Source organism: Phocoena phocoena, chromosome 5 (assembly GCF_963924675.1).
Source record: "Phocoena phocoena chromosome 5, mPhoPho1.1, whole genome shotgun sequence".
NCBI classification, from domain to species: domain Eukaryota; kingdom Metazoa; phylum Chordata; class Mammalia; order Artiodactyla; family Phocoenidae; genus Phocoena; species Phocoena phocoena.
Genome location: NC_089223.1, coordinates 4,259,054 through 4,286,568, shown reverse-complemented (window position 1 = coordinate 4,286,568; position 27,515 = coordinate 4,259,054). Strand labels below are relative to the sequence as shown.

Genomic DNA, 27,515 nt, shown 5'->3' with positions numbered 1-27,515 from the left:
GCTTTCATTGAGTTGTTTCCCTATCCAGCCCTTGATATTTATTTTTCTAAAATAGGTACTTTTTACTTTGTATCTGTTCGTGAATATATACTTTTTCTTAGGGTGAAGACACATTGTAGATCTCTGCAATCTAAAGTCATGACCAGAGTTTATACAAATAAGGAAACCAGAGTACTTGTTACTACATAGTAGTGGGCTGGTCCTTGGGAGCCTTTGAACAAGCCCTTCGTCACAGAATTTAGCCCTACAAGAGCTCTCCTTTGTAAATAAAGGCAGTTAATGGAATTTGGGCAGTTGAGTACTGCCTACCTAGGGCTGCTACTAATAATTTAAAGCAATAACCTACACTTAATGCTTTTTAACACTAATGGAAATTAGCTGCCTATGCATTAGGAAAAAACCCACAAAAATGCTGCCTACAGAGCTGGTTGAGAAACACAGCAAAAGTCATTTGCTGATCCCTAAAAAGGACCTGCCCTGCTTCCACTGTGAGTGAAATGTCAGACCAAAGTGCACCTGTGCAGTTCTAAGTTGAACCATGGCAGCCCGTACACAGGGCACCTGCCTCCCAATGTCTGTGTTCGTGAGACACAGCCCTCCTGCATAGACACAGCTACTCACTCATGGAAGAAAGTCATACAATGGGATCAAATCCAGCTAGCCCATCTATCTAAAGCTAAGACCTAAAGCTACCCGCTGAGGCTACAGCATATAGAAACCACCCTTTTTACTAGTGTCTCTTTTTTAGACAGTCAGCTCCAAGGCATATACCATCACAGCTAAGCTACACACTAGAGCCATTTCAAAGTCTGTGATCCCTTCTCATGACTGTGTCAATCACAGGTACTCTGTGAATTTCTCAAGGTTTCCTAAAGCATCACATGTGGAGCATTTAGGAGATCAGTAAATAACACCACTCCAGACCTCAGCACGGAAACAGGGCTGAGACCCCTGAGGATCAACTATTGTCAAGAGAGCAGAGCAGACCCACAATATGAAAAGGGATAGGCTGACTGTGCCCAGTCATTCTCAGAGCACACCAAGCAGATCCTTTGTCCTCCTCCCTCTTGGTGACTTAGTAAGAGCTAGAGAGAGATGCCGCCCTTGCTACATGAAGCAGAGATGTGTGCAGTCTTTTGCTGATGGGGCAGATTCCTCAGGTAGATGACTCATTCTCAGATACTGTTGTTTTCTATTCACTTACGATTGACTCAGATCTAAATTCTTTCAGCCAGAATTCTTTTATGGTATAAGTCAACATGCGTATGTACTTTTAGGTGTAAATGAATGTACTAAGTCTTGTTTTTGATATTGCAAAATTATTTTTCTTCATAAAATTTCAATCTGCTTATATCTACTGGCATATTTAAATTAGTCTGACATGGTTTACTGGACTAGTTTACATGGGTCGATAGGAGTGATATTTCTTAGACTACTTCTGTGTATACAAGGACTGGGTAATGTTACAAAACACTCATGAGGTAGCCAGCACTTAAAGAACTGTATAACGACTAATTAATGTAATGACACTTGTATAACAAGAGAGTGGAAAGAAGGTTAATGTGATAATGAGGCTTATTTGATCTTAAAGATTTAGCATGAGGGCACTCTCAAGATAGCTTAATTAGGTTTTAAGCATCTTTTGCAATTTGCATGTGTACTTGTTAATCCATATGTTCTAAAACTACATTTTACTTTATTTAATTTAAGGAATTTAATCTCTTTTCCCTGTGTTGTTTTACTCTTATCGGTGATGGTGTTTTCTTGAGTTTCACACTTAATGTGTATTATTTATGATTGTTTTCTTCTATATTATGCTTAAGTTGTAGCTCACTTCAAAATAGTATAACATTTTAAAATTGCAAAACAACACCTTAGCCTAATTCAGGCAGTTATGACAAGTCATGACGTGACTCTTTTAACTAATCTTTAAGTCATTTAGCACATTTTATTGCACCGTACAAATGTATCAGTAAATTTGATTTCCTTATCTGACACCTGTGTCATTTTTAAACTTGGCCAGATGGAAAGAACATTTTAGAAATTAATTTAGCAATGAAAGAAAATATCATTTCATTCATTTCACTCTTTCATTCATTTGGAGCAGCCATTCAATCAACAGTATGTTGTTTCCTGGTGCTCTGGGAAATAAAGAATTATACATTCATATTCTGCATATAGGTCTTCATGAGTTCTCCAAATTAATACCTTTTTATGCTTTGTTTATACTTACAAGTGATTATTACAGTTTACTTTTTCATAATTATAAACTTTATTTCTGTAGGCGTCATATAAGTGGTATATTACCCCATGCCTTTTTTAAGTAATGCGTATTTATTTTATCATGTCAAGCAATTCAGAGGTACGTGGAGGAGACGACAATCTTCCTCTGTCCTTTCTCTTAATGTGTAAAAGTATGTTATACAGTTTTTAAAGGTTACTTTCCATTTACAGTTAAAATAAAATATTGGCTATATTCCCATGTTGTACAATACATACTTGAGCCGTGCTTTCATTTATTTATACGTTTTTTTACCATCTTTATTGGAGTATAATTGCTTTACAATGGTGTGTTAGTTTCTGCTGTATAACAAAGTGAATCAGCTATACGTATACATACATCCCCATATCTCCTCCCTCTTGCACCTCCCCCCACCCTCCCTATACCACCCCTCTAGGTGGCCACAAAGCGCCGAGCTGATCTCCCTGTGCTATGCGGCTGCTTCCCACTAGCTATCTATTTTACATTTGGTAGTGTATATATCTCCATGCCACTCTCTCACTTCGTCCCAGCTTACCCTTCCCCTTCCTCATGTCCTCAAGTCCATTCTTCTCTAGTAGGTCTGTGTCTTTATTCCTGTCTGCCCCTAGATCCTTCAGAACCATTTTTCTTTTTTTTAATTCCATGCTACTGTATGTGTTATCATACGGTATTTGTTTTTCTCTTTGTGACTTACTTCACTCTGTATGACAGTCTCTAGGTCCATCCAGCTCACTACAAATAACTCAATTTCGTTTCTTTTTATGAGCCATGTTTTAAATCAACCTTTCCTTCAGAAACTTTATCCACGATGATAAATGTAGCTCTATTAAAGTCTTTTTAACAGTGGTATCCTATGACATTGTCAGAAGATGCTACAATTTATTTAATTTCCTGCAGATATACAATTTATTTACATGATTTTTACTGCTCATTCCTTATTCCTTTTTAAATGCAGTTTCCTCTGTAGCGTATTAATCTTAAAACCATCAAGACAGGAGTACTAGCATGACAGGGGTCTCTCGTTTTCTCTGGCTGATCTAAGTCAGATCCTTTTCTAAGGCTCAAATCATGTTGCATGTTTTACATGAATGTACCAATGAACACTGAAGCTCACAGTAATCAATTCCACCTCAGGCATCCTGCATTATTAGTTATTTTTCATTAGCAGTTATTAATTTGATTTTCATACCACATTTCCTTTAGATGTTTAATGTATATGAAATATTGTAGTTAGATGTCTGAAGAACAAGAGCCATATTTCATAAATTCTTTGCTTTCTCTATAGACATAATTTTGTATTTTGCAAATAGTGAAAGTAAACACATATTTATTGATCTATTTTGTTTACTGAACTGGAAAATGTTTCAATATACTAAATTAAATGATCAACTAAATGGTGCGTTGACTGGTAAAAATCAGCCACTCTACATTGTAACCGTGAGATTTGTTTCTCAAGATATGCCACCCTCACAATGATGAAATCAGCCATTGGGCTAATCTCACAGCAGTTTAGGTCATTAATTAAATGTTGTGGTGGCATAAGCAAGGGCATAGCTCTTACCCATACAGCCTTTTTGAAATTTGAGGTGTCAGACAAATCCAAAAAGTTGTACACACAAAAAAAAATTGCATGCAAAGGAAGAACTGTTTCAATGCAGGCCAAAGAGACATCTGGTTTGGTTAAATTTTCTTTTAATACTAGGATTGCCACTCATGTAGATAGATAATTGTAGGTGAGAGTCAGGGAGAAAGCGTGGTCCTGCAACTAGCATTTTTTCCTCAAAATCCTACATACGTATTTTTAAAATGTATTTATTGACATTATATTAAGTACAAGGTAGTTTCTGTTTGGTGGAGATTACTAGGCAAGCATACGTCTAAAAGTTAATGCCACTGAAGACTCCATATTGATCAAGTGCTAAAAGATGTTGTCATTGGTGTTGCTAATTATGATGACTATGATAAGGAGGACAGACAAGGTATGCCAAAAGGAAATGAGAGACCAGCATGCACTGGAAGGCTCTGGTTATTTTATTGTTAATACGGCAGCCTAAGAAGCTCTTTTTGCTTCCAGCTCCACATTTCCAGTTAACATAAATTCATTTAAATAAGCTTTGCCAGAAGGTAAGTAGAAAGTTTGCTATATAGTATACTGGCAACTATAATAGTGACATGGAAGTATGCTTCGTGACAAAATACAGATAATTTTGCCTGTCATATAGTTGCATGATAGATTAAAAATAGAAAATGTATCATTTGTGACTATCAGTAGTGCTCTATAGCTATTACTAGATAATTTATGCTATTAAATTTTAAGAGTTTCCTCCAACTCACTTTTGACTTAAGACCATTGATTATTTGAAAAGAAAAACAAGTAATAAGCAAGCAAAACATCCAATGATAACCCCACTCTGACAACAGACATTTCCCCCACAATGCCACCATAAGTCAGAATGTCTTAAAAAATTAATAATAAAAAAAATTTCTTAGAAAACATCTGGTATATTTTGTGGATGATTACAATGCATTTGACAGTAATTATCATGTATTAAAATTGTAAGTATCAAGAATCTGAAAAAGAGTGGATATATGTATATATATAACTGACTCACTTTGCTGTACAGCAGAAACTAACACAACATTATAAATCAACTATACTCCAATAAAAATTAATTTAAAAATAAAATTACATTAAATTATATCACTTGAAAGTGAATATTTTAAAATAACACATCATTATGTCAAGTAAATAATACATTTTTATTGAAGGTAAGTTTTGCAGAAGGAAGAAAATATATTATTTAATCAACTGATGTATTTTAGCAAGTGTTTTGTTATAGTGTCTCCAAAAAATACAGTAAATAGTAGTGCCATCTATTGATAAAACTGAAAACTACAGTTTCTTCTTAAAGAAAATGAAAACCTTTACTTTGGAATATATCTCCAAAAATAATAATTCCTTATTGTTATGCCTGTTTTAAATTATTATTGTGTCACATCAAATACTGGAACTGTGTTAAAATAATATATGTGTATGTGTGTTTGCATATGTGTGTTCGTAAATATTGGTTATGGGTTTAAGTGTAGTTGGGTTATTTAATCATTGAAGAAAATTAAATTTAATATTAAATATTTATTTTCTGCTAAAAATTTTAAGCAAGAAATACCTATGTAGTGAAAGAGGAAATACTGTCTTTATTCTCTTTTCATATGCACAAAATATTTTTAAGATGTAAAAATTTGCATGTGTACTTCTTAGGATGCACTCTGACCATTTTGATATTTATTTTTCTTTATAATTTTGATTTTATTATATATAATAATAGCCTACTGTTTGGCAAACTCTTAAATTAGATTGGCTAGTCTCAATATAGTACAACTGACTAGAACAATCTGTATGCTATCTGGCTAAATTATCAGGGTGAAATTGAATAGTTTAGAAGAGTTAGGTGAAAATATATATCTACTAGTAAGTGACAAGATTACAGAGAAGAAAGGAGCAGAAAGCAGTGCTGATATCTATTGACCTCTAGGGTATGGTCAGATTATATGCTGCAGGTGACAATTGCCCAAGGATTAACAGCAGCAGAGGAAGCAGTGTGCCTGACGAGAGCAGAAACAATAAAGTCAAGCACAGACTTAACAGGGAGGAATTAAATGAAGGCTGTGGTGACATTAGCTGCCCCCCCCCCAGCATGTTATGATGGTGACAGTTAGAACATAAAGCTGATATCAAGCTCTCATTCATTCATTGACTCACATGCATGTAATTTCTCTACTTTATAACTGCAGGTTGAGATCTATTATATACCATGCTGGATTCTGAGGACCCAGTAGTGAACAAATGATAGTTATATTCTTCCTAGAGGAGTTTACTATCATTTTTGATGTCCAGCCTCCCATATATTGAGTACAACCTGCCTTTCCTTCAAAGCACTTTGCTGCCATTGGTCAGATATTATCCTAAACCGAGAGATGTATGATGAGCAAAATATAATGGTACCATAAATCTACAATAATCAAGATGGTGTGAAACTGGCATAGGATAGACACAAAGATCAATGGAACAGAACTGAGAGAACTGGAGAAGGGAAAATGGATGTAAAGGTGGGAAGAGCAAGGAAAATACACATCTGTGAGCATGAAGGGGAACCCAGGATACTGGCCTGGTGCCCACGTCAATGCTCACTGCTCCAGCCTTGATGGGGTGAGTGTCCTGAAATTGTACAGAACCAAATGCACGCCATGCCCAGGAACCAGCGAAGCTGAGGAGGGCCGAGCAGTGGCAGGCCTGGCTGCTACCCCACACTAGCGACACCCACCCCAGTTCTGCTGCCCTGTGTGTGAGCTACAAGATCACACAGTGCGCTGCTCCAATATTCAAAATGGCCTTTGTTTGCTTCTGCCCACCAAACCTTGGACAGAACTAAAATTATAGTTACTCTTTTGTCACACCCTAACTGGAAACATACAAGAAAGGGAATTCTTGGAAATGAAGTTCAGCCCAGCCAAATTGAGACATTACGAAGCCACTATTAATATTTTTTTTTACTTTTTTTCCCACAGAAATGTAATATATTGTTCTTACTGTTCTTCCCTTCTTTTATCCTTTTTTTCTTTATATTTTTCTGAGTTATAATTCTCATACCATAAAATTAACCTTTCTAAAGTGTACAATTTAGCATGTTTTGGGGGTATCACCAGAATTGTGCAACCATCATCATTAGTTCCACAACTTTTTCACTTGGCATTCACTCCCAACTTTCCAGCCCCTGAAAACCACTGATCTATTTTCTGTTTCTATGTCTTTGCCTATTCTTACACTTTACATCTATCTTCCTTTCTTAAATGTCTGCGCTGTGAACTTAAGCTACAGAATCAGAGAGGAAAACAACAGTCTAACAGAGGCTGTTTACTCAGCTTATACAATTGAACTGTGTAAGGTGAGAATCCTGCAACAAATCCAGGTAGATAGATAGATAGATAGATAGAATCTACATATAATGTATATAATTATATATCTATTATATATAGATAGCTTTCTCTGTATACACACACACACATACACATATACACACACACATGTAATATCTCTGTCAGAATGCATGAGAAGCTGGTAACATTTATTACTTGCCTCTGGAGAGAGGGAAACTAGATACCTGAGAGATAAACATGAGAGGGAGACTTTTCATGGTATATTTTTTCTGTCTTTTTAAACATTCAATCATGCGAATGTATTGTGTATTCATAGATTCATATATGTTGTTGTGTGTATCAATAATTGGTTCTTTTTTATTGCTGAATAGTAGTCCATGGTATGCATGTTCCAGAATTTCTTTAGCTCTTCACCTGTTGAAGGACATCTAGGATAATTCCAGCTGTTGTCTCTTACAAATAAAGCTGCAAAAAATATTCATGCACAGTTTTTTATGTGAACATAAATTTCAGTTCTCTGGGATAAAGACTCAGATGATTAGTTGTTGAGTCATATTGTAGTTGCATGTTTAGATGTTTTTCAGAAACTAACAAGGCGCCCACAGCATTGTATATTCTCACTAGCAATGTATGAGTGATTGAGTTTCTCTGCATCCTCAGCAGTATCTGACATTATCACTAGTTCTATTTTAGCCATACTGATAGACGTGTGATGATGTCTTATATTCATATTAATTTGCCCTTACCTAATGGCTAATTAAACAAATACCTTTTCATATGATTATTTGCCATCTGATATCATTTGCAGTAAAATATCCTCTCATGTCTTTTGCCCATTTTCTAATTGGACTAGTTGCGTTTTTTTAACTGTCGAGTTTTGATAGTTCTTTATTCTATAAACTAAACTTTTGTTGCATGTCTGGTTTATAAATATTTTCTCCCACTCTGCAGCCCATCTTTTGATCTACATCATAGAGTCTTTTCCAGAGCAAGTGATTTTAATTTTGCTACAGTCCAGTTTATCAATTTTTTCTTTTATGGATAGTGTTTTTGGTGTCTAGTTTAAGAATTACTTGCTGAGTCCTAAATACTGAACACATTTTCCTATATATTTTCTTAAAAGATTTATAGTTTTACCTTCTGCACTTAAGTTTACAATCCATTTTGAATTTTCATAAGGTGTGATATGTAAGTCATCAATAATTTTAAGACATAAGGATAATATATAATTTCTCTTGCATGAGTGGAGGAGAAATTTCTATTTCACCCTCCATCCATGGGTGTGACCATATAAGTAGCAGGAGGTGTGAGGGATGACACAAGTCAGTGTGATTACAAATTTCATCACTTCTCCGTACAGTCACATATTTGCCTCTGCATTGGACAACTTGTAGATCTCCAAATTCTAAGCCCTCGGTAGAACAGGAAAATAAAAGGATTCTCAGCTCCAGTATGTAATTGAGTCAGAGTTTTTGCTGGTTCTGTTTCACTTTTCCACATTTAGGTTAGGAGTGGATATGGGGAACAAAAAGAAATGAGGAAGCAAAGAAATTCTAAAATTCTGTTTTGGATGGAGATGTTTTCATATCTTGAGTTGCAAGTAGCTGTTATTTAATTCCTGTTCACAATAGCAGAATTGAAGTGGAAGGAACACATAGGAACTTTACGAGTGCAGTAAAGAAAAAGTCAGAAAAAAGGAGTAAACAGCAACAATGTGTAATACATTATAAGTATAAAATAGTATGGAAAAATTAAAACAAATATGTTTATCACAATTGATATATGTGGGTGGAATTTCTGCATCAATCAAAAACTTGTACAAAAAAATAGCTGTGTAAGAGTTACAAAAAACATCTAAAAATATATTGGTAATAAAGTCAATGCATATGTAGAAAATAAAAATAAAATCACTGGTACTATATATTAGCTAAAGTATTATTTATGCTAAACCTATTTGCTGGAAAAAAAATGTTTTCTGATGGTAACGAACATATGCAGATCAGGTAAGTGTCAAAACGTTTTAGGTACCTAATGTATAGAATAAAATTGCATCAAGCAAAATTTAAGAATCAAAGGATTTCCTGATAAAACTATAACAATAGTGAGAACTTTAATGTATACTTATAAAATAATTTGACAGATAAACTGAATAAAACCTAAGAAAAAAAGATTTTAATAATTCAGTATGTTTGAAGTATGTATGTTGTATTTAGATTACAGACAGATGATGGCTGGATGGCCGTAGCATTAGTGCTGTCCTTTTACCACTTTTTTTACAACATATATTTGAGCACAATAAGATTGGTTTAAAAAAAATCTTACGATAGTAGGTGCTGAAAGTATCTGATAGAATTAAAATACCATTTTAAACATTCTAAAATACGTATCAAATGAATCAGGCTATACTTTATAATGCGTATTTTCATAATGATAACTAATATCATAAAGGACATCCTTTTGACATGATAAATGTTTTTTTCTTTAGCATTAAAACAAGATGAGGCTATAGTTTATCATCCCTCTCCACTACTATTTAAATTCTTTAGGATTTGAAAAACATACATATTACAAAATAGACAAATTTTACTCTATATTTGAAGATGATGTGATGGTTTACCTCTGAAACCCAAGAGATCAAAATCTTAAAGTATTGTAACTAAAATAAAAATAGGACTCAGCCACATAACTGTGAGTGTATATAAAACACTTAGCAGGAAAAAAAGAAACGAGACCTCCCAGCCCCATGTAATATCAAACAGTGAAAGCTCTACCAGAGATCTCCATCTCAATGCTAAGACCCAACTCCACTCAAAGACCAGCAAGCGACAGTGCTGGACACCCTATGCCAAACAACTAACAAGGCAGTAACACAACCCCACCCATTAGCAGGGAGGCTGCCTAAAATCATAATAATGTCACAGACACCCCAAAACACACCACTGGATGTAGTCCTGCCCACCAGAAAGACAAGATCCAGCCTCATCCTCCAGAACACAGGCACCAGTCCCCTCCACCAGGAAGCCTACACAACCCACTGAACCAACCTTAGCCATTGGGGGCAGACACCAAAAACAACAGGAACTACGAACCTGCAGCCTGCAAAAAGGAGACCCCAAACACAGTAAGATAAGCAAAATGAGAAGAAACAGAAACAGACAGCAGATGAAGGTTCAAGGTAAAAACCCACCAGACCAAGAAAATGAAGAGGAAATAGGCAGTCTACCTGAAAAAGAATTCAGAGTAATGATAGTAAAGATCCAAAATCTTGGAAATAGAATGGAGAAAATACAAGAAATGTTTAACAAGGACCTAGAAGAACTAAACAGTAAACAAACAATGATGAACAGCACAATAAATGAAATTAAAAATTTTCTAGATGGAATCAATAGCAGAATAACTGAGGCAGAAGAACGGATAAGTGACTTGGAAGATAAAATAATGGAAAAAACTACTAAAGAAAGCAGAATAAAAAAAAATGACAAGAATTGAGGACAGTCTCATAGACGTCTGGGACAACATTAAATGCACCAACATTCAAATTATAGGAATCTCAGAAGAAGAAGAGATAAAGAAAGGGACTGAGAAAATATTTGAAGAGATTACAGTAGAACACTTCCCTAATATGGGAAAGGAAATAGTCAATTAAGTCCAGAAAGCACAGAGAGTCCCATACAGGATAAATCCAAGGAGAAACACTCCAAGACACAAATAAATAAAACTATCAAAAATTAAATACAAAAGAAATATATTAAAAGCAGAAAGGGAAAAACAACAAATAACATATAAGGGAAACACCATAAGGTTAACAGCAGATCTTACAGGAGAAACGCTGCAAGCCAGAAGGAAGTGGCAGGACGTCCTTAAAGTGATGAAAGGGAAAAACCTACAACCAAGATTACTCTATCCAGCAAGGATCTCATTCAGATTCGATGCAGAAATTAAAAGACAAGCAAAAGCTAAGAGACTTCAGCACCACCAAACCAGCTCTAAAACAAATGCTAAAGAAACTTCTCTAGGCAGGAAACACAAAGGAAGGAAAAGACCTACAATAACAAACCCAAAACAATTAAGAAAATGCTAATAGGAGCATATATATCAATAATTATGTTAAATGTAAATAGATTAAATGCTCCAACCAAAAGACATAGACTGGCTAAATGGATACAAAAAGAAGACCTGTATATATGCTGTCTATAAGAGACCCACTTCAGACCTAGGGACACATACTGACTGAAAGTGAGGGTATGGAAAAAGATATTCCATGCAAATGGAAATCAAAAGAAAGCTGGAGTAGCAATTCTCAAATCAGACAAAATAGACTTTAAAATAAAGACTATTAAAAGAGACAAAGAAGGACACTACATAATGATGAAGGGATCAATCCAAGAAGATGATAGAACAATTGTAAATATTTATGCACCCAGCATAAGAGTACCTCAATACATAAGGCAAATGCTAACAGCCATAAAAGGGGAAATCGACAGTAACACAATCATAGTAGGGGACTTTAATACCCCACTTTCAACAATGGATAGATCATCCCAATTGAAAATAAATAAGGAAACACAAGCTTTAAATGATACATTAAACAAGATGGACTTAATTGATATTTATAGGACATTCCATCCAAAAACAACAGAATATACTTTCTTCTCAAGTGCTCATGGAACATTTTCCAGGATAGATCATATCTTGGGTCACAGATCAAGCCTTGATAAATTTTAAAAAATTGAAATCATATCAAGTATCTTTTCTGACCACAACGCTATGAGACTAGATAGCAATTACAGGAAAAATTCTGTAAAAATTTCAAACATATGGAGGCTAAACAATACACTACTAAATAACCAAGAGACCACAGAAGAAATCAAAAAATTCTGAGAAACAAATGACAATGAAAACACAACCCAAAAATTATGGAATGCAGCAAAAGCAGTTCTATGAGAGGTTTACAGCAATACAATCCTACCTTAAGAAACAAGAAACATCTCAAACAACCTACCCGTACACCTAAAGCAATTAGAGAAACAAGAGTCAAACACCCCAAAAATTAGCAGGAGGAAAGAAATCATAAACATCAGATCAGAAATACATGAAAAAGAAATGAAGGAAACAATAGGAGAGATCAATAAAACTAATAGCTGCTTCTTCGAGAAGATAAAAAGAAATTGATAAACCATTAGCCAGACTCATCAAGAATAAAAGGGAGAAAACTCAAATCAATAGAATTAGAAATGAAAACGGAGAAGTAACAACTGACACTGCAGAAATACAAAGGATCATGAGAGCCTACTGCAAGCAATCATACGCCAATAAAATGGACAACCTGGAAGAAATGGACAAATTCTTAGAAAAGCACAACCTTCTGAGACTGAACCAGGAAGAAATAGAAAATATGAACAGACCAATCTCAAGCACTGAAATTAAGACTGTGATTAAAAATCTTCCAGCAAACAACAGCCCAGGACCAGAAGGCTTCACAAGCGAATTCTATCAAACATTTAGAGAAGAGCTAACACCTATCATTCTCAAACTCTTCCAGAAAATAGCAGAGGGAAGGACACTTCCCAACTCATTCTATGAGGTCACAATCACCCTTATACCAAAAGCAGAAAAAGATGTCACAAAGAAAGAAAATTACAGGCCAATATCACTGATGAACACAGATGCAAAACTCCTCAACAAAATAGTAGCAAACAGAATCCAACAGCACATTAAAAGGATCTTACACCATGATCAAGTGGAGTTTATCTCAGGAATGCAAGGATTCTTCAATATATGCATATCAATCAATGTGATACACTGTATTAACAAACAGAAGAATAAAAACCATATGCCCATCTCAATAGATGCAGGAAAAACTTTCCACAAAATTACACAGCCATTTATGATAAAAACCCTCCAGAAAGCAGGCTTAGAGGGAACTTATCTCAACATAATAAAGGCCATATATGACAAACCCATAGCCAACATCATTCTCAATAGTGGAAAACTGAAACCATTTCCACTAAGTTCAGGAACAAGACAAGGTTGCCCACTCTCATCACTATTATTCAACATAGTTTTGGAAGTTTTAGCAACAGCAATCAGAGAAGGAAAAGAAATAACAGGAATCTAAATGGGAAAAGAAGTACTAAAGCTGTCAATATTTACAGATTACATGATACTATACCTAGAGAATCTTAAAGATGCTACCAGAAAACTACTAGAGCTAAACAATGAATTTGGTAAAGTAGCAAGGTACAAAATTAATGCACAGAAATCTCTTGCATTCCTATACACTAATGATGAAAAATATGAAAGAGAAATTAAAGAAACACTCCCCTTTATCATTTCAGTGAAAAGAGTAAAACACCTAGGAATAAACCCACCTAAAGAGACAAAAAACCTGTATGCGAAAACTATAAGACACCGATGAAAGAAATTAAATATGATACCAACAGACGGAGAGATATACCATGTTCTTGGATTGGAAGTGTTAACATTGTGAAAATTGAATGCAATGCAGATTGAATGCAATCCCTAACAAACTACTACTGGCATTTTTCACAGAACCAGAACAAAAAATTTCACAATTTGTATGGAAACACAAAAGACCCCGAATAGCCAAAGCAATCTTGAGAAAGAAAAATGGAGCTGGACGATTCAGGCTCCCTGACTTCAGACTATACTACAAAGCTACAGTAATCATGACAGTATGGTCCTGGTACAAAAACAGAAATATAGATTAATGGAACAGGATAGAAATCCCAGAGGTAAACCCACACACATATGGTCACCTTATTTTTGATAAAAGAATCAAGAATATATAATGGAGAAAAGACAGCCTCTTCAATAAATGGTGCTGGGAAAACTGGACAGCTATATGTAAAATATTAAAATTAGAACACTCCCTAACACCATATACAAAAATAAACTGAAAATGGATTAAAGACCTAAATGTAAGGCCAGACACTATCAAACTCTTAGAGGAAAACATAGGCAGAACACTCTATGACATAAATCACAGCAAGATCCGTTTTGACCCACCTCCTAGAGAAATGGAAATAAAAACAAACATAAACAAACTGGACCTAATGAAGCTTAAAAGCTTTTGCACAGCAAAAGAAACCATAAACAAGACAAAAAATAACGCTCAGAATGGAGAAAATATTTGCAAATGAAGCAACTGACAAAGGATTAATCTCCAAAGTTTATAAGCAGCTCATGCAGCTCAATATCAAAAAAACAAACAACCCAATCCAAAAATGGGCTGAAGACCTATATAGACATTTCTCCAAAGAAGATATACATATTGTCAACAGACACATGAAAGGATGCTCACATCACTAATCGTTATAGAAATGCAAAGTAAAACTACAATGAGGTATCACCTCACACCAGTCAAAATAGCAGTCATCAAAAAATCTACAGACAATAAATGCTGGAGAGGGTGTGGAGAAAAGGGAACCCTCTTGCACTGTTGGTTGGAATGTAAATTGATACAGCCACTATGGAGAACAGTTTGGAGGTTACTTAAAAAATAACTACCATACAACCCAGCAATCCCACTACTGGGCATATGCCCTGAGAAAACCATAATTCAAAAAGAGACATGTACCACAGTGTTCATTGCAGCACTATTTACAATAGCCAGGACGTGGAAGCAACCTAAGTGTCCTTTGACAGATTAATGTATAAAGAAGATGTGGTACATATATAAAATGGTATATTACTCAGCCTAAAGAAACGAAATTGAGTTATTTGTACTGAGGTGGATGGACCTAGTGTCTGTCATACTGAGTGAAGTAAGTCAGGAAGAGAAAAACAAATACTGTATGCTAACACATATATATGGAATCTAAAAAAAAAAAAAAAGGGTTCTGAAGAGCTTAGGGGCAGGACAGGAATAAAGACGCAGATGTAGAGAATGGACTTGAGGACACGGGGAGGGGGAAGGGTAAGCTGGGACGAAGTGCGAGAGTGGCATGGACTTATATATACTACCAAAATTAAATTAGATAGCTAATGGGAAGCAGCCGCATAGCACAGGGAGATCAACTCTGTGCTTTGTGACCACCTGGGGAGGGGGATAGGAGGGTGGGAGGGAGACACAAGGGGGAGGAGATATGGGGATATGAAACATGTATATGTATAGCTGCTTCACTTTGTTACAAAGCAGAAACTAACACACTATTGTAAAGCAATTAAACTCCAATAAAGATGTTAAAAAAAATAGCATCTACTTAAGATAGATTTGTGGAAACTGAACCCTCATATACTGGTTACTTTTGGGAACTGGGATTCCTACAAACATTAGTTTAGTAACCTAGCATTACCTATCCAATTTTCAATTCATGTATTTTTTAATGTAGCAATTATTTGATTCAGCTAATCTAAAAAAATGAAAGCAACAGTATGTAAGTACAAGGATGGTCTTTGTGCACAATTGCATATAATAGTGTAAAACTGTGACTCCAGAATCATCAATATTAAAATTGATGAATAAATTATCATAAAGTCATAATGTGAAATATTAATATAGTAAATATAATGAGCTAATTTACATATATTGTCCTAAAATATGTCTAAGATATCTGATGTGAAAGAAATCCAAAGAAATATTTAGAGAATAAGTTCATATTAGGAAACAAAATTGTGCATATATATTGTGTAAGGATAGATGTAAAACTTAGACTACATTGGAAAGTTAAAACTGTTCATATCAGAAATCTGTGGTGAGGGAGACAATATTTTACATGCTTCTCTATATTATGTATTTAAAAAATAAATATGCGGTACATTAGGAAATCAATAATATGGAAGAAATTAAAAAGAAAAATTAACATGAATGAGTAATTTATATTTTTCAGCATTTTTTAATGACTTTTCTATATATGTGATCTCTTTTTTTTGTTTCACTCAAAAATCTTTGGAGGTAATTTTTATTAGTATGCTAATTTGATTGTTGAAGAAACAGACTCAGAAACCTTAGGAAGTTTCCAGGTACACGTGGTACACCTGGCTGTACTTGTTGAACGTGGACCTCCAGCCCTGATTGGTCTGGTTTCATGTGGTCCATGGACTTGGATAAGACAGGGATAGATTTTGACTGTGGCTCTATGAGTAAAATCAATAGGTTTATACTGGGGGATAAAAAACACAGAACTAGGACACTGTGGGATATTTTGAAAATTATCAAAGGCATTGTCAAAAAGAGCATAATTTTCTTCTGTTTAGAGTTAGCAAATTTATATGTATGCCAAGATTTTGTTTTACACATATGAAAAATTAAAACAAAAATCCTATTCAACTTAACAATGAAAAATGATGAAAATTGAATAATAACTTGTTTTAAAAGAACTAGTCATGTATATTCTCTTTGTTTAATAAGCATCACGATCAGTATGATTCTTACGTAATTTTTAAGGCTACAGTGTTATTTGTAATTTTGTAACTTAAGGATTTCTTTTGACATTTGTCATGGTTAAACTATATATAACATAATGCTTGTTCAAAACAAAGTTTACTGCTGCTTTATTCAAGTGTCTTTTCAAATGAAGTATCTGCACATTTTTAATAAATTAATATTATGTCTTACTTTTACATGATTATCTCCAACTACAGGTAGATTGCATTTACAATTTCTATCCAGAAGCCATCCTGCAGTTAGGAAATTATATTTATAATCCTCAGCATGTTAGCATATATAAAAATTGTTCTAAGATCAATTAGGTAGTTTCTTAAGAAATTACTTCATGTTGATAAAACTGGAGTTCAACTTATAGTAAAAATATATATACATGGAATTATAGACTAGCCAAGTTTTTATATAAATTAGTTTTCAAAAAAAAAAACCCTGAACAAAATTATTTAATATTTGTAGTTTTCATCATCTCTATTGAAAAGATTTTCATCCACTCTTGCAATAACAGTGTTATCATGAATCCATTTCTTCATCTGCAAAGGCATTTTATATTTTAAAGTACCATCACACATTACTTTATTATAATGTTCACTTTTCAAATGAAGAAACAGGAACTGAAAGAGTTGGACTAAGTCTCTCAAAATCACATAGCTGGTTAGTTCCAGGTTGTGGTTTAAAATCTGTCTCCTGAGTAATCCTGTTTGATGCAAGCTGCTTTATATTTTAGAGTTTTACCATATTCTTCAAATTCTTTAATTTCTTACACAAATGACAGAAGAAGATAAGGCTAGCTGGAGTAATAGCTGTAAGAAAAATTATGAAATTTTCCAAATTCCAAAATCATATATATTTTTGCCACACATTTAAATTATATTGAATGACATACATTTTCCTTATCTTTTTAAGCTCTAACTAATGCAGTTGTTTTTTACTTCCCAGTCACACAAAAAATGTTTTTTTGCAGGGTATACATACACTTACTAGTTCTGTGACTAAGGGGGTGCAAATGTGATAGAGGAAAAGCTTAGAAGATACACCTGATCTGTTTAGAACTTTTCTGGATAAATTGTATTTAGAAAGGGTTTATATTTGCATCTTTAACATTAAGCAGGTTGGCAAAATGTTGTCTTGCTTTCATTTCCTTTTCTCTAGTTTTGGCAGATATTGCTGATCGACTCTAGTTTTCACTCTGTTGAACTCATGCATGGATTTAGGCTACCTGTAGTTTAGATCTCCAAGAAGTGCAATCAGTGGGTATTGAGTAGCGAAATTAATATACATTTGCCATTTTTCCTATGAAGCTTCGGTCATTCTATTTGTAAAAGGCAAAGAAAATTATTTCTGGGAAGTGAAGTGTATGGGTTTAGACACCTAACATTTTCCTTCTGACTTGGGTCTAGCAGTGGGTTGGGAACTTGCCATACATTGTTTCCTTTAATCCATGTAATCCTATAAATGGTTTCAAATTTTTTAAATGGGGAAAGTGAGACTCACAGAAACTGGATATTTTACTCAGAGCATAAAGTAAGTGTTAGAAATGCATTCAAATTTTCAGGTTGGGTGGGCTTACTATAATATATCCACTGTACAGTCCCTGCCTCAAATAATTTGAGATCTCTGGACAAATTATTTAAATTATGTATATATTAAATCAAATAAAATAGAGTCTAAGGAAAAGAAAGCATCCATCGTGACAGCATTAAATTAATTTTTTCATTAATTCCTCTTTTATTTTTTTCTGTCATAGATTTAGAAACACAGCATCCTATGTATTATTATTTGAATACTTTAGTTATCTTTTGTGTTTCAGAGAGCTTTTTTGAAAACGGTGGCTTTTGAGACTTTGAAATTGGGGATTAAAAGGGCCACTAATTTTAAGGATTAGTATAATAGATCTAAGTTAATTAAACTAGGATGAACTGCTGTCCCTTTCAAAATGGCTTAAACTGTTGTGATTTATTACAATACTATAGGAAAATAGGAAGATCTAATAATAAAAAAATCAGAAAAGTTTATGACCATAAGTGTGTTGCTGTTAATTTATATTTTGCCTCTAACATTTGTTGCATCCTCTACACTTTTATGAAGGCTGCAATAATGTGATCAGAGAGTTTTGTAATATTGACAAGAGGCAGTGTGAAAGTCATGAATATAAAAAGATTGCTTTGGGATAAAGTTAAAGAGAAATTGATGGCTTTAATAATGTCAGAGACGAAAGGCAATGGACAAGCTCAGTAGCATTTAAAATATTTATTAAACCCAGTCTGTAATTTTTCATAGGAAAGTTGCTTTAATGACAAAGGAAGTCATAATACAAACAGAATAATCCACATGCCACTGTGAGTCAGCACTACTTCAGAGACATTTATATTCTTACCCTCAAGCTTTCTTACAACCTTTTCTAACAGTGCAGCTGTGTGAATAATTTGTGGAAGAGTACTGATAGAATCCTTCAAAAGAATACAAGATAATGGCATCAAGAAAAGGAAAAAAATACCCAGCGTTTATTTGTTTACGTTCCTATGACCTGACAATTCACCTTAAATTCACTTTTGTTTTCAGTTAGAATGCAGTCACTGTATTGGGTCAGTGATCTCTGCCTAACTCTGAAATCAGACTTCCAGAATACCTGGGATGTGCCATACTTTCCGATGTGCTATAGTGCAGCAACTTCTAAAGAAAGATCGCAGAACGAAAGTTGAAGAATGAAAAAAGGCAGAGTTCAGTATTATAAGATATATATTTTTTCCATTAGGTCCTTTCTATCATTAGATTAGAAAGATTTTTAGATTAAAAGGATTCTCTTAGATCTTTCCTATACTGAGAAAAACACTGATTTATTCTAGTTCAATAAAGTTATTATGGACTTTTGAGAAATATATCCATCGACCTTTATTACCCAGTTTTACACCCATTATTTTTTTTTTTTTTTTTTTTTTTTTTTTTTGGTATGCGGGCCTCTCACTGTTGTGGCCTCTCCCGTTGTGGAGCACAGGCTCTGGACGTGCAGGCCCAGCGGCCATGGCTCACAGGCCCAACCGCTCCGCAGCATGTGGGATCTTCCCAGACCGGGGCACGAACCCGTGTCCCCTGCATCGGCAGGCGGACTCTCAACCACTGCGCCACCAGGGAAGCCCTACACCCATTATTATTATTAAATACTTTATGGTTTTGAGCTGATAAATGTTTATAACTGATTCTATGTAGACTCAGAGTTTCCAGGAATATAATTAAACTAGTTCTTTAACTTATTTAAAAAAAATTTTAATTTAATATTTTTTTAGTATCAGACCCCCATTTCCATTTCTAATTTCTATAACTGGTTAAAATATTAGCTTTATGTATGTATTCTTGGAGTAACTAGTCCTTCATATGTAGCATCCAATTATTTATACTTTATGCTCTAATAACTATTAAATGTTACCTATATTAGTTTAATTTAGTCTCATGGTGATACTGTTATTTTAACTGGGTGATAGAAAGAAATAATTCAGTTTCCTTGAGAAGTTATATCTATTTGAAATGAATTAATACCTCTCCAAAAATACTATGAATGCACTGATGATTTATTTGACTTTTACATTTTAAAATACAATTTTTCAAGGATCTCAAATACACCTTATCTATTAATATATGAAGCCTAATTCAGAATTTATATTTAGATTTCAAGTAGTCACATTCCACTAGACACTTCTCTGGAACCACTTATTTTGTGATCTACCAGATAAGACAATTTAGGCCAATTATTTCCTATGTTCCATTAGGCTAATTTCCAAACCTGGTCTCAGCATTCATTCAACATGTTAATATGTAAAACTGTACATGTGAGAGATGGAGAGAAAATGACACCTAGAACAACGTGCTACACTCAGAAGTTGCTCAGTTAATATTTGTAAATTATTATCTTAAGACTCAAAGAAGTCAGATTTTGTACTTTTCTTAAATTTTATTCATGAACAAAATTCATATATTTGGATCTTCTTGTATACCTTCCATTTTAAATGTCAAAAACTTACTTGGTTATAGTTATAGAATAAAACTGAACAGTATATAATCTCAACCATTTAACATGTTTGTATACATATACTATATTATTAAATATTGATATTATTTGACTTTATCTGATGATATCAAATAAAGCCAACCATTTAAATTGCTGAGATATTTTTGTGAAACATCCAATATCATCAGGAAATTTTCAGTGAGTAGACACCTTTAAATATTACCTTTTGTTTAAAATATGGGGAACTTTAAGGATTTTCATGGTAGTGCATGAAATTGGATTCTCAATACAATGTGGGAAACCTCTGGTGGCCCCTAAATTTCGTTTTTCATGCACTGCCCAAATAAAGGAAAGATAAGTTCAGAGTGCACTTCCTAACTAAAAACGATTGTACCAAATGGCTTGAAATGTTCTCTGGGGGAGCACTGACTTTTTAACTCAGCTGCCATCAATCCTCATTTATATTTCATAATATGTATCCCAGGAGAATAAACTACTTTTAAATGTGTAGCTTGTCACTGAGGTTAAATAGTTGTTATGCCAATCGCTTATCCTTCAAGTTTATGGGTGATATTTTTCAGGCCATCATTTGATACCAGTGCAGTAAATGAGAACCATATTATATGAGAGTATTATCATTTTTCCAAAGTATATATCACCTGTTTGAGTATAAAACCTCTCTATATGACAAAAAAATTATTGTTGACTGTTTCCCTTTCAGTTCATGCACACATATCAATAAAGTAAAAACAGGAATGCAGGGGGAAATTGAACATCTGATTCGAAAAGTTGTCCATTAGGGAATATCAGAGACAGTATAGATGACCCATATAATATCTATGTATTCTAACATGAATCATGAAGTGTCTGTTGTTATCATTGAGTTGATTAATGTGCTTCCTCTCAATCTAATTTTCAAATATGTTTAGGTTGTTTAGGTTGTTTAGGTTGTTTCAAGTTTTTGCTATTCCAAAGAATGTTGCAAGAAGCATTGAGCCAATATACACTTTCTCATATTAAATATTTATTGAGAGTACTTATCCATTTTGGCTTTCTATATAAGTCTTTTTAAAAGGCTTATTTCCTAACTCCCTTGTTGTTAAGCCATTAGGGATTCGATCTGAGCTTTGATAGAGTCTCTTTACTGCAGATCTTAGAGTAATGTGGGTTTGCTGGGGAGTATATTAAAATATCTCCTTAAAACATTATTTGTTTGAACCTCCAATAAAATGCTACAAAAACTACTCAGTGTTAGGTATATTAAGAGCCTAACTATATGCTCTATGTCATCAGTAAAGCAGGTACAGAAATACTATGAGAGTTAGTTTTGAAATTTTATTTTCTTTCTTTCTTAATTTATTTATTTATTTACCTTTTTTTTTTTTTTTTTTTTGCGGTACGCGGGCCTCTCTCACTGTTGTGGCCTCTCCAGTTGCGGAGCACAGGCTCCGGACACACAGGCTCAGCGGCCATGGCTCATGGGCCTAGCCGCTCCGCGGCATGTGGGATCTTCCCGGCCGGGGGCACGAGCCCATGTCCCCTGCATCGGCAGGTGGACTCTCAACCACTGCGCCACCAGGGAAGCCCAGCATGTGTGTTTTTTAAAGAAAGTTTTTTACCCAATCAAAATATAATTATCAAATCAGTAAGCATAACACTGATAGAATCTCATCTAGTTTACAGTCCATATTGACTTGTTGACAACCTTCCCAATAATAGCTTTATAACTAATTTTTCCTTGTCCAGAATCCATTCTGGATTCCACATTGCATTCAGTTAATATTCCTGTTTAGTATCTTTTAAGCTAGAAACTTCCTTCAGCCTTTCTTTGTCTTTCTTTTTTATCAAGGTAAAATTCACATAACATTGAACAATTTTAAAGTGTACAGTTCTGTAGTTTATAGGACATTTAAAATGTTATGCAACCATCTCACTATCTACTCCCCAAATATTTTCATCAACCCCAGAATACACCTCATAGCCATCAAGCAGTCATTTCACATTTCTCCTTCCCCTCAGCCCCTGAGAACCACTAATCCGCTTTTTATTCTGGTGGATTTACCCATTCTGGATGTTTCATGTAAATGTAATGTAAATGGGCTCATACAATACGTTGCCTTATGTGTCACACTTCTTTCACTTAGGGTAATATCTGAGCATATTATATTGTAGCATATATCAGTACTTCTTTCTTTTTATTGCCAAATAATATTTTATCGTAAGGATAAACCACATTTTATTTTTCTGTTTATCAGTTGATAGTTGTTTTTGTAATGTCCACCTTTTGGTTATCATAAACATTCAGATACATGTTTGTTATGGAAAACCTGTTTCAATTATGTATACAAACCTAGGCTTGGAATTGCTTGATCACATGGTGATTCCATGTGTAACAGTTTGAGGAACCACCAATGTCTTCCACAGTGGCTACATCATTTTATAGTCCTACCACAGATGTGCAAGGATTCCAATTTCTGCCTTTTGTTTTGTTGTTTAATAGCATCCTAGTGGATATGAGTGGTATCACATTGTGATTTTAATTTGCCTTTCCAGTGATGACTAGTGAATTTTGATATCTTTTCATGTGCTTATTGGCTATTTGCATGCCTTCTTTATGGAGACATGTCTATTCAAGTCCTTAGCCCACATTTGAATTGGATCGTATGGGGGTTTTTTAGCCTTTTTTTTTTTTTCCTGTGTGAAAACATTTAAGTTCTATTCTCCTAGCAAGTTTCAGTTATACCCTACAGTGTTATAAACGATAGTCACCATGTTATTCGTTAAATCCTCAGACCTTATTCATCCTATAACTGACAATTTGTACCTTTTTCCCAACCTCTCCTTATTCCCTTCACTTCCCTGCCCCTTGCAAACACTTTTCTACCCAACACTTTTCTACCCTCTGCTTCTATGAAGTCAACTTTTTGTTTTAATTCCCCATATAAGTTATACCATGGAGTATTTTTTTTGTGTTGTCTGGCTGATTTCACTTAGGATAATGGCCTCCAGGTTTATCCATGTTGTTGCAAATGACAAGGTTTTCTTTTTTTTAAGGCTAACTAATATTCATATATATATATATATATAAAATAGTTTCTTTTCTCTTATCAACTGAAGGAAACTTACGTAGGTTATTTCCATATTTTGGCTACTGTGAATAATGTTACTATAAACATAAGGAAGATGTTCATACATATAGCTATCTCTTTGAGATAATAATTTGTTTCCTTTGGATATATACCCTGAAGTGGGATCACTGGATCATAAGGTATATATGTGTATTTATGTATGTGTGTGTATATATATGTGTGTGTGTATATATATATATAGGAATATGAATCATATATATAATTCATATTATATGAATATAATTATATATATATGAATTATATAAATCATATCAATATATATAATTCATAGTATATTCATATGTATACTATGAATTTTATATATATATATATATATATATATATATATATGTATATAATTTTTTTACCACAGGAATTCCTGACAAGTCAAATTTGGAACACACTTATTTTTAATACCCATCAGATTTTCTTTCTTATGGCTAAATTCAGTGGCTGTTACAGACCACAATCAGCCAGACTGGTTAAGGGCAAACTGAAATGTAGAGAGCATTGGCCCAGGAGTCAGACCTCCCTTGATTTTAACCTCAACTCTGGACTCTAATAAGCTTTGTGACTTGGGGATGCCATTAACCTCTCTGTGACTCATCTTCAAATCAACATGACTACAAAGCATTCAACACATTCCATAACATCTGTGAATATATTATAGTTTTCATTCTAAAGGTACTGCTACTGATGTTATCACCAGAGTAACTGATGCATATTCCAGAAGAGACATAAATCAAATCTCAGTTTTCCTGGTGAGAATATTGAGGCTAAAGTTCAGAAGGAATCCATATTAGTTAAGGCTTAAGCAGAAAGGGGAAATTTATTGACTTGGAAATAGATCTATTTTTAATTTATTGAGGAACCTCCATACTGTTCTCCATAGTGGCCGCACCTGTTTACATTCCTACCGACAGTGTACAAGGGTTCCTTTTTTTCCACATCCTCACCAGCATTTGTTATCTCTAATCTTTTTGATAAGACACATCCTAACAGATATAACGTGATAACTCATTGTGGTTTTGATTTGCATTTCCCTGATGATCAGTGGCATGGAGCATCTTGTCAGGAACCTGTTCGCTATTGTATATCTTTGGGAAAATGTCTATTTTGGTCCTTTGTCCATTTTTAAATTCTTTTTTATTAAGATGTATGACTTTTTGGTACCTTTTGGATATTAACTCCTTATCAGATAGTGGTTTACAGATATTTTCTCCCATTCTGTAAGTTGCCTTTTCACTTTTTGTTGGTGTCCTTTGCTGTGTAGAAGGGGGCTATTTGTCTTTTAGTTGCTGAGTTGTAAGAGTTCATTGTATGTTCTGGATACCAGACTCATATCAGATATCATCTGCAATTTATTCCTGTTTCGTCAGTTGTATTTACACTATTTCCTGGCATCCTTGTCAAAAATCAATTGACCATAGATGTATGAGTTTATCTCTGTGCTCCTTATTCTAATTCCATAGAAGTATATTTTTATCTTATTGCCAGTACCACATTGTTTTGATTACTATACCTTTGTAATATGATTGGGAATCAGGAGATATGAGAACTCGAGTTTCATTCTTCATTTTCAGGATTGTTTCGGCTCTTTGGAGCCCCTTGTAATTCCATATGACTCTGAGGACTAGCTCTTCGATTTCTGCAAAAAAAATGCAGTTAGGAATTTTGATAGTGATTACATTGTATCTATAAATCAATGTTGCAGTATTGTGTGTCATCTTACCAAATCTTATTATCTCACCAATTAATTATTCAGTTCATAAACACATGGTGTCTTTCTGTTGATTTAGGTTTTATTTAAATTCTTTCAACATGTTTTGTAGTGTTCAAAGTAAAAGTCTCTCACCTTCTTGGTGAAATTATTCCTAAATATTTTATTTTTGGATATATTGTAAGTGGAATTTTTATCTTCATTTCTAAAAGATGCTATAGTAAGGAAAAGTTTTTTTCTTCTCTCCCATTTATATATTTGTTCATTTATTTATGTTACTGAATTCATCGAGTCTTGTTGATTCTTTATACTCCTTTATAATTGATAATTATCTCAATGCTCAAATTATTTCAGATTTGGTGAATGAGAGCCTTTTTAAACTGGCTTTGTAGTTTTTGATATGTTTCTGTCATTCCTTAAGGACTTCTTTAGTTATTGAATCAAGATATCCCAGGCTCAGCTTATATTTTCCCTGGTGCAGTCGCAGAATAGCTTTTATCCAGGGGACACTGGTACGTTTTAGTGGATGCTATTATTTGCAAACTAAGACCTGTAGAAATATCATTCATTAAATTATCATCATTAAAATAATATAATTGTAATTTTCTCGTATTGCAACTTTTCTTTGTTTTGGAAAATCAAATGGCAAATACAGATCACTCATTCACTTTCTTTTCCATTTCTTCTTTTAGTCCCTCCTGTAATCCGGGTGTATCCAGAGAGTCAGGCCAGAGAACCTGGGGTAACTGCAAGTCTCAGGTGCCATGCTGAGGGCATACCAAATCCTCAGCTTGGATGGCTGAAGAATGGAATTGATATTACACCAAAGCTGTCCAAGCAACTCACACTTCAAGGTGCTTTTTACTTGCATTTTTCCTCTTAAATGACAATGTAAAAATTTTATTCTAAAATTTATAACACATTTTACATTATTATGAGAAAGAGCAAATAAGTCTTGGTGGCAAAAGAATATCATGAATATGGAAAAAGATACGGTTGTACCTAAGACATAATATTTGAAATAGAGTCCTTTAATATTTTTAATGTTTTAAATAATAGTCTTGTCATAATGATTAGCTATGTCATTATTTCTGTCATAAGTAAAATATTAAATTTTTTCTTTTAAAATCTTATCGTCTGAATTATAGCAGATATGGGGAACAGAATAATTGGATCTCTTCATTGAATACATTTCTGAAGAGACAATTTTAAATGCTTAAATCATATATTAAAATATATATTACAGAGAGTGTCAAAAATAAGAAATTCTTCAGGAAATGTTTTGCATCATGAAATGAAAAGAGAAAAAATTCAAAATGCTACTAAATATGTTCCACATTTATATAGTTTTACAGTTATGAAGTTCTTACATTCTAATATATAAAATATTCTATATGGTCTAATGTGCAGACATTAATCAATTATTTTACAGATTATAATAATCACAAATGAGTGGTATGTGAAAAGCAAACCAGGCAATCTTTCTAATGTCAAATAATCTAAATAATGCAAAAGCAGTTTCATATATGTTGATTATACTAGTAAGCAAAAAAATGTAAAAATCTTATTTCCATTGTCAGGAGTGGCCCAGGGACAGTCATTTTACTGGAGTATCTGTTGCATGTCATTACATTCCTTGTTCCATGCTTTTAAATTAATTCAATTCATACTTTAGAAATGAATATATTTTCATTTTTAAAATTATTTCTGTAAGAATAGACTGCTCTTATTATTCAGCTTAGAGAGTGAATACACTTTATCGGTATACATCTTAAAATAAATCTTTTAAATCATTTACTTATTTATTTTTGCAAATGAAAAATGACATGTGAAAGTATTTTTGACCTTTCAAAGCTGAATCCTAGCAATCTCTATGTTAATATAAGTAGGTCCAACAAATTTACATGTTTATGTCTACTGATTGCATCATGGTGTCTATAATCTGAGGATTGATCTGATAAACTGAAGTTAAATTGAATGAAAGTCTAATTAGCTTCTGATTTTGTCATCTCTTACCTATTTGATAGCAACAAACCATATTATATGAACTTATTTTGTTT

General features: G+C 33.8%; 1 protein-coding gene across 3 annotated transcripts in view; it reads left to right on the top strand.

Annotated features, from left to right (window-relative positions):
- The window catches only part of FSTL5 (follistatin like 5), a 656,124-nt gene that overhangs the window by 505,474 nt on the left and 123,135 nt on the right, over positions 1-27,515 (top strand). For all 3 annotated transcript variants that reach the window (XM_065877718.1, XM_065877721.1, XM_065877719.1), the window contains exon 8: positions 26,148-26,309. In XM_065877718.1, coding sequence (XP_065733790.1) covers positions 26,148-26,309 — 162 coding nt within the window. The remainder of the gene's footprint in view (positions 1-26,147; positions 26,310-27,515) is intronic.